General features: G+C 33.6%; 1 protein-coding gene across 1 annotated transcript in view; it reads left to right on the forward strand.

The window, feature by feature from the left end:
• The window catches only part of LOC107567711 (neurexin-3b-like), a 172,172-nt gene that overhangs the window by 150,602 nt on the left and 8,514 nt on the right, over positions 1-13,056 (forward strand). The window contains exons 11-12 of the mRNA XM_016253453.1: positions 6,519-6,722; positions 8,892-8,918. Coding sequence (XP_016108939.1) covers positions 6,519-6,722; positions 8,892-8,918 — 231 coding nt within the window. The remainder of the gene's footprint in view (positions 1-6,518; positions 6,723-8,891; positions 8,919-13,056) is intronic.

Here is a 13,056-nt window from a genome sequence, read left to right on the forward strand (position 1 = left end):
CATATATATATATATATATATATATATATATATATATATATATATATATACTGTGTATATATATATATACATACACATTTATAAATTCAATATATACTGTATATTATTTCATATGCATTTAGTTTGTTGAAGTATTAAAATAACTAAAATTAAATAAAAGACCTATACAGACATAATGAATTCAGACGTAATTTAACTAAAATTAAAATAAATAACAAATACAAATAATACAAATCAAACGACAGTAGTTTATCAGTAATCCTAAAAAAGAACACTGCCAAACTTACATGCTAAAAAACAATAACTTACTTACACATAGTAAGAAATGGTTATAAAAACTGAAATAGAAGTGCAACAAGTAGTAGGAAAGAGGAGAAATAAAAAGCGATACATATCCTTTGCCGGTGTCCCTGCCCGGTGGAGTCGATGGTCTTTACACTCTTCGGTCTTCACAGGAGTAGGCCGTCATGCGACGGCTGCTGCGACCGCTGCCGTGGTAAACTAAGCTTTTTTATACCCATCTAACAAAATACTAAATTAATTCAGCTGGACACACTTTCCTTATTTTCCTTATTCCCACAACAAATGGCCAAGCAAGCGCAGACACTGACAAGATACGTGATACACAATGAGACCAAACGCGTAAACAAAACAAGATTTCCTAGCAACGACAACTGCACTAAACACTAATGAGACTGCTTTTAACTTCTGCTGATAAAGACTGCTTCTCTCAAAGAGTATTTCTTTACACTGTTTTCTGCTGGCGCTTGAACACACTTTCCTTATTTTTTCCACAACAAATGGCCAAGCAAGCACAGACACTGACAAGATACGCGATACAGAACGAGACCAAATGCGATATCAGCACGTCTCCACACAGCATTCTTCAAGTACTCGAGCAAAGATCGTTCTTTTTATAATTGCTGGAGCAGTCAATTCAAGACCAGCATGATCTATCACTGATTTGATTTCTGCATTTTCAACAAAACTCCTCCTATGATCAATTACACAGTTCACACTGCTCAACGCGTCTCTTAATTACATTGTGTTTTCACTGTGTTAGCGATGATGCAAATATTTGGGAGATTTCAGAAATTGCGATGCGATGAGATCATTGCATTGTGTGCTCCGTGGATGTGACTACAGTGCAGGACTACAACCTTTGATGCAACAGAAGTAGTTCTAAATATAAAGCTATAATCTACACTTTTCACACTTAGTACATTTTGGTGGCTATAATAGTAAAAACGCAGTGAATGTTTTTGGAAAAGTTGCACATGTAATGCTTATTTCATATGCAAATATAAATTTACATTGAAGTCTCACAGCAGACACGCCCCTTCCAATAGAGCGTTCAAATCAGAGGGATAAATTCAAGGTAGAAAGCTATCTTTCAATTTCTATCTAAAGTATGACTAGATAGATAGATAGATAGATAGATAGATAGATAGATAGATAGATAGATAGATAGATAGATAGATAGATAGATAGATAGATAGATAGATAGATAGATAGAGCAAATGAAGAATGTTTGGAAAACATTTCTTGTTTACTTGGAAGCCATGTCAAATAATCATGAAAACAGAACAGCTTGTGTTTAATTTGTCTGTGAGGCATTTCATTTCCACTGTGGTACAGAAGGTGTTTTCACAGACTTTAATCGTGACACACCATGAATCGAATGATTGTTGATTCTTGTGCACAGCAGACATTCGGTGTCAACCATCATGACACAAAGTGTAAGGTGGCTCCAATGGGTGCATCGCACATTTTCTATCAGTGTTTTATTCATATTTGCCTAGGAATGCAAATGTTCTGGAACTGTAAGTGGATCCAGTTATTATGAATATCACTTGGTATATTATTTTATAAATTGATGTAGTTCTGGTTAAGAGCTGGTTAATAACCCTAATGGTCCCAGTTATCAAACGTTTGAAATTATTTTTGAAATTAACAATTATTGGCGTGTTATTGAGTGCTGTGCAAAGAACAAGAATTTAAACTGCAACTGTCAGTGCAGCATAATACTGGCTCTTTATTATTGAATGAAAACTTTAGACTTGCTACTTTTTCACTTATTTTGGATTTCTTCTGTTTTCTTATAAAATTGAAATACAAACCACTGCACTGCTGCCTTCATTTGAAGGCTGCCATCTATAATAGCAGGCAATTTATAATCATGATTTTGTCTAAAAAACATACAGTGGACATGTAAAAATATTAATATAATGTTATATTGTAACTAATTAGGCTAGTCATTAAAATTAGTAATTTGTTAAATTAATCATTGTACATTTTTCTGTTGTTGTTTTTTTAGATTATTAAAAAGTAGTTGTTTACATTTGTCGATAGGAATAAGACATATAAAACATATCTATAAAATGGTAAAATGTATTGTAACTAAATAAATATATTTATGATATAAAGCATCCATAAATATTTTAGGTGTAAATCCATAATACTGCTTTCTTTGTAGATACTGTCTGTATATTCTGTAAATTGAAGTTTCAGCATCTACTCAGACATACACAAAAGCATGTTTTGTACCTGTAAATGTTGCATACAAATACCTATATATAAACAATGTGACCAGACTAGCAGATCTGTATTACACGGCTATGGATGTTAATGATGTTAGTACATCATTGCAGTCATTGAAGGTAAGTGACGGTAAATAACGTGGGCCAGAGCTGTTCTAGAAGCTGAGAGATTTGGCCACCGCACACTGATAGTAACCGGTTCCAGCCAGCGAGCGTCTGTGAGGGAGAAATGCAGACTGAAGCAAATATCATCAGAGTGGGTTTTATCATCAGAGTGGGTTTGTTGCGTAAATGTACGCAGGGATATCTGAGCTTTGCGTTATTTGTTTGACGCTTGCAGGAAGTGGATGTTAAAGTGTAGCTCTCTAATCCATGTGTGTAAATTCGAGTCTTAAACAAACACATGTGTGTCACCAGCTGCATTAAGAGAGAGAAGAGGAGGACGGAGATAATGAGTGAATTCCTCATATCTGTACTTGCTTTAGAAAATAAATGTCTTAGCTCAGTGTCTAGCCTCAAGGATTACTAAAATGCACACACTTAACTAGCATGCTAAAAATATATCCATACACTTATATCGTTTTCATTTTAAAGTTAATCCTACTCCTTAAGTAATGTTTTACATTTTATTTTAGAATTTTATTCAATTAAAATGTAGTAAAGCAAGTAGAATGAATGAATGAAGCCAATTCAACAAATGTGAATTAAAAAGAAAAATCAATTAATACAATTGTTACTTTTATACTGAACTTATTTCTATTACTTAATCTAACCCTCTTATAAATCTTTTTGTGTTTTTTCTATTTTATTTACTATGTTTATTATGCCGTTTTTCTCCGTGGCCCAGTTGACCGCTCTCCACAATGTGGGTAATGTCAGGTTTTACTATTATTGTAAGGACAGTTGTTCAAAACCTGACCCACACGCATACACATGTTCCTCCACATGGTTGAGGAAATATGGCTTTCAGCAAGCGGTCATGTGGGAAATTGACAAAGCTCCAGAGCAGAATGTAAAGACAGAGAGAGAGACAGAGATGTGCATGGCAGGGTTATAGTAACAGACCTTGTATTAGGATTTTTTTCTCATAACTGCACACTCTCGCTCACTAATATCTGCCCTCAGTCAATCTCTCTCCACCAGCAGTGCTGAAAGTATCCAAAGCAGTCCTCTTCTGTCCTCTACTGTTCACAGCCCAAACAGCCAGTGTGATTTTTTTTTTAAAAGCAGGACGACATTTTAAATCACAGTCCTAGTGTAGTCTTAGGGCACATTCCATGTGACTGGTTTAGCTCATGTATGTTTACAGAATTGTTTGTGTTTGTAAAATTGTTATTTGAATGCTTTAGAGAAACATTTAGGAAGAGCAGTCAACCTCTGGATGGATGGATGGTCAGGGTGACTTTACAGTAGATCTCCTTTTGGCTCTGTAAAGCTCTGGATGTGTCACATGACCTGGATTGCATGTAGATTACATTGCCAGCCATTAATCAGTTCAATTTTTTTAAACAAAGCTTTTTTTATTGATTGATTGGTTTTGTTAATATTTTGAATTAGATTGTATTTTTATGTTTTCACACTGATTCAGTATAAAATGTTGTAGTAATTTTGTTGCTTTTTGATATTTTTATCATTTTTTTAATGTCTATATAGTTTTAATTGTTTGTATTTGTATATTTATTTATTTATGTATTTTCATTTTATAATTTTTATTTATTTCAAAGTGTTTCTAATATGTACACTTTTTTGTAATTTATATTGTTTTATTTTTGCATATTCTATGATTGTTTGTGTATTTTAGTCTTTTATGTATTTTTTTTCCAATTATAATATTGCATATAATATTGTTAAATATAACGTTATGTGTTACTCAAAAATGAACTTAATAATATATTAATATTATGTAGTATAAAAAAGTAAATAATTTTACGTTGAAAATGTTATTTACATATGTTTTGGTTATGTATTTTGATACTCATCTCTTTTTGGAATTGTCCGCCGTTGTGGAGGAGACAGTCTTTGTGTAACCTGTTAACACAGATTGTGCTCTATACAGTGGAACTGGTAGGCAGTGAGCGTTGTAGCTCTTATACTTATCCCCCACCCATCGTCATTGGCAATTTAGCTGGTAATTATGTAAAGTGCTGCTGACTTCCATTTCCAGCAAGCCCCTGAAAACGCACATCTCCTCATTAGCATTCAAAATGAGCTTTGGAACTGTTGATCTCTCCTCAAAACACATCCAGCTGTGCTTTGCAATATTTGTGTGTGCGTGTTTGAGTAGCACACGTACACCAGTCGCACACACTTCAATATGGTGTGCAAGACATAGCATCCTGGAAATAGTGTCTGCTCAGTTTGCTTTGAGAAAGGCTGTTTAAGATCAGAACGAGAGAGCTAGTAGTTCAAGACAGGGGGTTAATATGCTCTTCATTAATGCTTAAGAGCTCCCTCGAGACTCAGCAGGTGTGTAACAGCATCAGCAGGGATGCTAGTTTTCTAATATGTGAGGAATTGATCATTATATTTGTGAATTAATGCATGCTAATAGAGTTGCTTGAACACAACCCTGTTGTTCTCAGAGTGCTTCAACATGAACAAAGTCAATATCACTCTATGCAAAGGATACTGATTGTTCTTTAACTGTTATTTTGGAGATCAAATAAATATTCTTGGTTACAATTTAATACATAATATAATTGAATGCAACTTGTTTTTAATATTAATCATCTGTTTATGTTATATATAACCTGAAATATTTCTGTAACAGCTCATAACAACAAAAATAATGAACACTTTTAGCCTAAAGTAACAATGTTTTAATATTGACAATGTAATATTCCTGTCCTTGTTGCTCCGCCAGCCTGACTGATGATGTTTAAGGTGTCCTATCACATATTACATGATGGCTGTACATGTGTGTAATGCACATTATTTTCCACACAATGATTCATGCGTTAAATGCAGACTCCTCTATCTTTACACAAAGGCAGTCAGCTCCTCTTTCAGCCAAAGGCACATTCTTCTTACTTCTTCACTAAAACTCGAGGCAGGTATTTCACGGCTGGTTGCCTTTTTTAATCCATTTTCCCAGAATCCCCTCTCAGCTCTGTGCTGTAGCATTTTGGTCTGTTATGGGGCTGAAAATGAGAGACTTTGTTAGAAATGTTCCTTGTGTGTGACAGAGGAGCACCTCTGTGGTCATATGAGGAACTTGCTGTGATAGCTGGAGCAGATGGCACTAACTAAATAAATAAATTGGAAAAATATTACAGGTGACAGTGTTGCATTAAGATATATGTAGATTGTTATAAGAAGAATTAAGAAGGGTCTGTGCATGTGTTTAGGAGTGCATTTTTGAAGGGATTTATATGCTACATGCTATAAAATAAGAATTATTTGTCACATTAAAATAATTTATACATATGTGAGAGGATTTTTTTTTAATCATGGTGTGTTTTATTCATCAAAAATAATTTATTCAGTCCTTTGATAATTTATTTTAAAGGGGTCATGTGTTATATGTTTTAGTCATTTTTTTATTATTATTTAATGTCCTAATTTAATTTTTCATGACAATTTCCACCCACTTTTGATCTGTAAATTGTATTCTGTCTGTACTCTGTATTCTGGCTCATTGTCATTACAAACACAACTAAATACGTATATTTTGTAGTGTTGCTTGTTCTTAAAATCCATAATAGCCATTAAACACAATTTCTAATGTGACTAAATAGCATGAAACACATTCATAAGCCTGCTTTCTTATCAAAACCTTTCACATCCAGTTGGCGTGGACAACAAATCATTGGAGATTTTGAATATCAATATTTTGAGCTCAGTGTGAAGGGCTTCATAGAAACTAATTGTTTTGTTTAAATCAGTGAATACAGTTGAATTGACTTGAGTTGAAAGTGCTCTTCTCAAGGTCTGGGATTAATATTTTTAATGCATTTTGTGTGTCTGTTTTCTCCACAGAGGCATCTGTCCTAAGCTATGATGGCAGTATGTATATGAAGGTGGTGATGCCGACAGTAATACATACAGAGGCAGAGGATGTGTCTCTGCGGTTTATGTCCCAGCGTGCCTTTGGCCTGTTGATGGCTGCCACGTCACGTGAGTCCGCAGACACACTGCGACTAGAGCTGGACAGCGGCCGTGTCAAACTGACCGTCAATTTAGGTATCGTATACTGACTTATTTCTCTCTCTGTCTCTATCTCTCTTCCTCGGTCGTCAGTTCCTCGGTTATTTCTTATATTTGCAAGTTACTGGATGTTATCATCTCTCTAACACTACAACTAAATTGTTATTGTTTTGTTGATCTGCATGGATTGCTCCTATTTGTTTTTCGTTCTCTTGCTTTGTCTGCGGGTGATGTGGACAGACAAACTCTCTCATCATTGTCTCACATAACCTCTGACCTCATGGACGAAGCAACACATCTGCGCCAGTCATTCTCATACATGCTCATCGATTTACTTACATTGAAGCAACATATTTAAAAATAGTCATTTTTTAAATGTTATTAAATGAAAACAGCATTTATATTAGGGCTGGGTGATATAGCTAAATATTATCTATCTTTAACATCCATCTCTCTGTCTATCTATCTATCTATCTATCTATCTATCTATCTATCTATCTATCTGTCTATCTGTCTATCTGTCTATCTGTCTGTCTGTCTGTCTGTCTGTCTTAGTTTCTTTCTTGTATATCTTGTAAATAATAATCAAGTTGCATTTAATGTGACTTCACCAGTTGCAAAACAACCAAACAAATCAAAACAAGAAACAGTTTTACACCAGTCTAGCAATACATGGTAATAAACAACATTTACCTGTATTCAGTGGGGTTCAGACATCAGAGAAATGCTTCTATTTTGCATTTTCTTTTCAACTTAATAATTAACTGAACAATAAATAAATACATTATTGACAATGCATTTAATGGCTTAGCTCTATCAGCATTTTTGCTATTGAGGTCTATATAACAGAAGATACTGTATTATAATATCTTACAACAAAGAGTGGATGCAAACTGGCATACTGGCACAAGCACAAACTGCATATATATTATAATTATTATTTACTTATTTATTTTTATTAAATATATCACCCAGCCCAAAATTATAGGCTATGGACAGGACTGCCTCTTTGTGATAATGTTTCTGTATCTGTTTATGCTCTGTTCTTATGGTAAGATGGGTTTAATAATCAGTTATGCATCTTCTGTATAACATTTTTTTCATGTTATCAGGAAAATATGTACCCATTCCCATCCCTTGCTCTTAACGGCATTTATCATGCCTTGTTCAAAGATGGTACTCACCCCTTCAAAGGCCTTTAGCCTGCGGCCCTGTAAGCAAACAGCCCGAGACCAGAGCATCCAGCACACCTGCAGCTGGTGGCCAAAGCATCACCCACAAAACACACACAGTCATTTTTACTACCATCCACCCATATACACACCATGTCACAAGAAAGAGCCAGATGATCAACATCTTAAATATGCTGCAACATCAAAATGATAGTGATTTCAGTAAATTCAATAATAACTTCAATTTACTAAATTTTTATATTAGTTGCAGTTTCAATGGTAAAATCTGTCATTTTATATTCATGCACTTAGCATAAATAACAATCAGAACATTTCAGTATTCATTGCACCTAGTGTCTTAATTGATATGACTGTCTGTTTTTTTTTTTGTTTTTTTTTTAAGTACATGCTACAAGTCTGTGTGGTGCTGGTGCTTTTTGGACCGATGCTGTTTGCTCCCACTTTTCTGTTGCGGTTGATGGCACATGATAAAAATGGCCTTATGGATTCCGACCTGGATGACAGTTCCAATTGTCATAACAATCTGGAGTTCTCTGTGAAATTCACACAGTTGGTGGGGTAACCAATAATTTGGATGATTAACCAAAACAAAACAAAAAAGAGAAAGTATACCGGAGTTGATGAATCCTTTCGGCTTAGAGCAAGCAGCCATTCATATGGATTACTACTATATAAATTACATACTAAAAATATAAATCTACATCCTAAAAATAATAATAATTTAGAAAAAAAAAAAGATATAGCCAGCATATTTTGAATTCTTGTGGAATTAGCCTTAAGAATGATACACTTATAGTCATGTCTGCATGTTGTTATAAATAAAAAATAATAATTAGCTAAACAAGTTTTATCAAACATACTGGCCGGAATTATTAAACGGCTGTTGGAAATGATCCAAAATGGCTGCTGCTCCATGTGCTCATCCCCGGAAGGTGGTGTTTCTGTTGTTGGATGTCTGCAGCTGTATCCTTGAAGGACGCGATTTCATCTGCACTTGTTCTTCCCCATCTAGACTGTGGCAGGATAAACTGTAACACCAGTAAGTTTTTACTCAGTTTGTTCTATATACTCTTTTCTTACCCTGTTGGATTTATTTTTGTATTATTTTGAGATGAAACACAGATATTAGCTAATCCCACAGATGGTCAAAGTTTTAGCATTTTTATTAAACAGTGTTGTTAACCTATACTGCCAGTTAAACATTTGTACTCATTCTACAAATTTTTAATGATACTTTTCAATAGTTTAGATAAGGGGTTCTCAAACTTTTTTGTAAGCTGAAGCACTCCCATAAAAAAAACAAAAAAATGACTCGTTACTATTTCAATAGTTTAACAACACGGTTCATGGTTCTCTAATGTTGCTTAATGGTCACATGACAAATAAAACAGCTAAAATGTTTAATATTATTTAATAAGCGTTTTATTTTGCTTGTTTTTATTTTAAAGGGATAGTTCACTCAAAAATGTGACCCTGGACCACAAAACCAGTCTTAAGTCGCTTGGGTATGTTAGCTGACTGTCATACGCGAAAGCCGTTCCGGCAATATCCTAACAATACCATACATCAATGTTAAGCTTATTTATTCACCTTTCAGAAGATGTATAAATCTCAATTTCATAAAATTGACCCTTATGACTGGTTTTGTGGTCCAGGGTCACAAATGTGTCATCATTTACTCACCCTCATGTCGTTCCAAACCAGTATTAGTTTCTTTCTTCTGTTGAACATAGAAGATATTTTCAAGAATGCTGGTAATCAAACAGTTGATGGTCCCCATTGACTTCTATAGTATTTCCTTCCCTTCTATGAAGGTCAAAGGGGATCAAAAACAGTTTGGTTCATCGCAGTTCTTCAAAATATCTTATTTTGTGTTCAACATAAGAAAGAAATGTATATAGGTTTGGAACAACATGAGGGTGAGTAAATGATGAAAATTTTTTAATTTTCAGGTGAACTATTCCTTTAAAATTATTTATTTATATGGCTGCACATATACAATAATAATAATAATATTAAATAAGTATAAAAAATATAAATATATTAGTGTTGTAAATTATAACTATACTGTAAAATTACAAATATATTTTAGTAAAAAATTCAATACATTTATTCAAAGAATATTTGATAATTGTAGGCTTAATAAGGAATTTACAATAGTACAATTACAATACTAATATTTATTTTTCGAATTCCTCACTTTCAAATGTTCAAACCTTAGTTTTTTATATGCTGGTGGGATGCTGGTGAAATTATCTAAACTTCTATACACAACAAATGTTAAAAAATATATCCCCAATACACATTAAACTCACTGCACATAACAGACATGGAGTTTGAGAGAAGCAGCTAGTGACAGTACTTATTAAATTAAATCACAGTCTTTGATTTGATAATCACATTAAGATATCGCTATAAGCGTTATATATAGATTTATATTGAAATATATATCAAAAATATTTTATATTTGAATTGCATCAAAGATGTCACCCTTTGCCCAGATTACAGGTCTGAACATTATTCCGAACAAGCTCTAAGAGATGCATCCAAGGATGCTTTTAAACAGCACTGAATGACTTCTCATATGTGCTCGAAATGTTTCATTAATTTCTCCAACTTTCTTTAAATTAAAAATTTCAGCTTTAGTATTTTCATTTCATTTAAGCCTAAGCCTTTAGATCAAAGGGTTTTTTAAGCACATGAGAAACATAAATTAACAAAATCCAAATTTTTGATTGGTAGTGCACATGTTTTACACGCTGTTAAATGTTAATATTTAAGCATTTTTAAATAATGCTGTTTTAACAGTTTTGTAATGAAAAATCTTACTAACTGCTTAAGTCTCCTGTTCCTCATACCCTTCCTCATCAGATATTTTTAAAGTTATTATTATTATTATTATTATTATTGAGCTCAGCAGTCAGGTTCCAGAAGTAAAATCCCATTCCTTTTCTCTATAGAGAAATGAATTTAGTCAGATTAGTACAGATCTACTATAAGCTCTGAGGATGTTACATTTTGAAATATGCTTCTGTAGAAGCCACAAGTCTCTGTGATTTCAAATTTAGTCACCCATTACTCTGATAAATTGTTGTTAACATTGAAAGAAAACTGCTGCAAAATGTGGCTCATATATAGTCAATAGTTTTATTTTTTACTATGATTTCTACCATAATTATACTTACATATTTCTGTGTGTACACAGTCTTGCATCTTTGTCTGCTTTTTAAAACAATTTTCAATTGCAATTTTGCTTCAAATCAAATGTTGTAATGCGATTCATTTTGGAGCTGCTTAGTTTGGTTCATGACTTGACACGACTTTGAATACGATTTTTCTTCTCTATAGAGAAAATGAAGATGAAAAGTGGGTGGTTACCATTGCATTCCACTTAAGTAACAGTTTGATTTCAGTTTTCTGTGCGAATCACAGTTGTCTTCCTCAAGAGGGCACTTGTGTGCCCATACTAGTAATCTCTGTGAATTGATTAAAAAACATAAAACAAACAAACAACAACAAAAAACAATCATCCAGTACAAACAACAGTGACTGATACAGATAAGTAGTTAGAAAAGTAACAGGTAGCACCACATGACCATGCTGTCTAATGTGCTGTTGCAGAAGTCATCTGGAAAATGATTTTACACCCTGAAAGTTGACTCTGAGAAATTGTAATAGCCACTGAATTGACCGCACACATGGAAGAGTTAAAAAAAGGACAATTACAATTTAGAACCATCTTACCTGACCACAACACAAGACTTTGGGCCTGTGTATATAACGGGCTGTATGCTGTTAACTCAACAGTAATGAAAGATATTTAAGACTACATCACATTTTACATGGTTATATTTATAAAAACAAAATCTATAACACTTTAGTATAGGGACCAATTCTCACTATTGACCAGTTGCTTATTACCATGCCTATTATAAACATATTGACTATTTATTAGTACTTATAAAGCACACATTCAGCATGACCATATTCTACATCCCTAATCCTACCCAATACCTAAACTTAACAACTATCTTGCTATTAATAAGCAGCAAATTAGAAGTTTATTGAGGCAAAAGTTAAAGAGAGCAAAAGTAGTTAATGGTTTGTTAATACTGAGAATTGCACCTAAGTGTGATCAAGTGTTTGATTTGTTAATTAAAATAAAAGCAAAACACACACACACACACACACACACACACATGCACGCACACACACGTTGTGTTTCCATAGGCATAATGTTTTTTATACTGTACAAACTGTATTTTCTATCACCCTACCCCAACCCTACACCTAAACCTACCCCTCACAGGAAACTTTCTTCATTTTTAGATTTTCAAGAAAACATTATTCTATATGATTTATAAGCTTGTTTCCTCATGGGGACCTAAAAAATTTCCCCACAAGGTCAAAATTCACTGGTATTACTATCCTTGTGGGAATTGGTCCCCATAACGTAGTGAATACCAGGCACACACACACACACACACACACACACACACACACTGCCACTCTTATCAATAAATGAAGGGGGGGAAAAAACATTCTTTGTAAATAATTAGGAAAAAGGCAAATTTATAATCAAATTCAGATGGGACTTTCAATAATAGTAAAGTAATTGGCTTTCCTAATGTGGTCTAATACATCACCATTTTAAACTATGAAAACTCTAAAATCTCTTGCTTGTCTAGATTTGTATAAACACACAGGTCAGATCATTTAGATCTCTGTAGCTTTTGGAGTCAATTATAGGTTTTTTGTTTATTAAGCATGTTCTTCAATTAACAGCCGAATGGCTGAAAAGAAAGTGGTAATGTAGTGCTGATTAACCATTTTAATTCTACAATGCTTTTAGAGAGGCACTTTGCCTTGTGCGATAATTTGAAGTTTAAATACTCAATATATTTGAGCCGCTTATGTTAATGGCACCAGTAAATCAGTACAACAATCAGTGCTCTCAGCCAGTACTTTTTAGCGCAGACTATGTATTTGTATTACAGTGCACCCTTAAAAGAATAAATGTCCACGGCTATGTCAGTTTTGTTTCATGTCTTGGACTTTTCTGGGTAATAGCAAATGTTGATTTTCCTTGGAACTATTGATGTACCACAAGTAAAATATGTCTGTGATCTATCATCCGAATGACAAAATTTAAATACACATGATATGATTTATTAAAA

This window comes from Sinocyclocheilus grahami, unplaced genomic scaffold, assembly GCF_001515645.1.
Source record: "Sinocyclocheilus grahami isolate Dianchi unplaced genomic scaffold, SAMN03320097.WGS_v1.1 scaffold1182.1, whole genome shotgun sequence".
Lineage (NCBI taxonomy): Eukaryota > Metazoa > Chordata > Actinopteri > Cypriniformes > Cyprinidae > Sinocyclocheilus > Sinocyclocheilus grahami.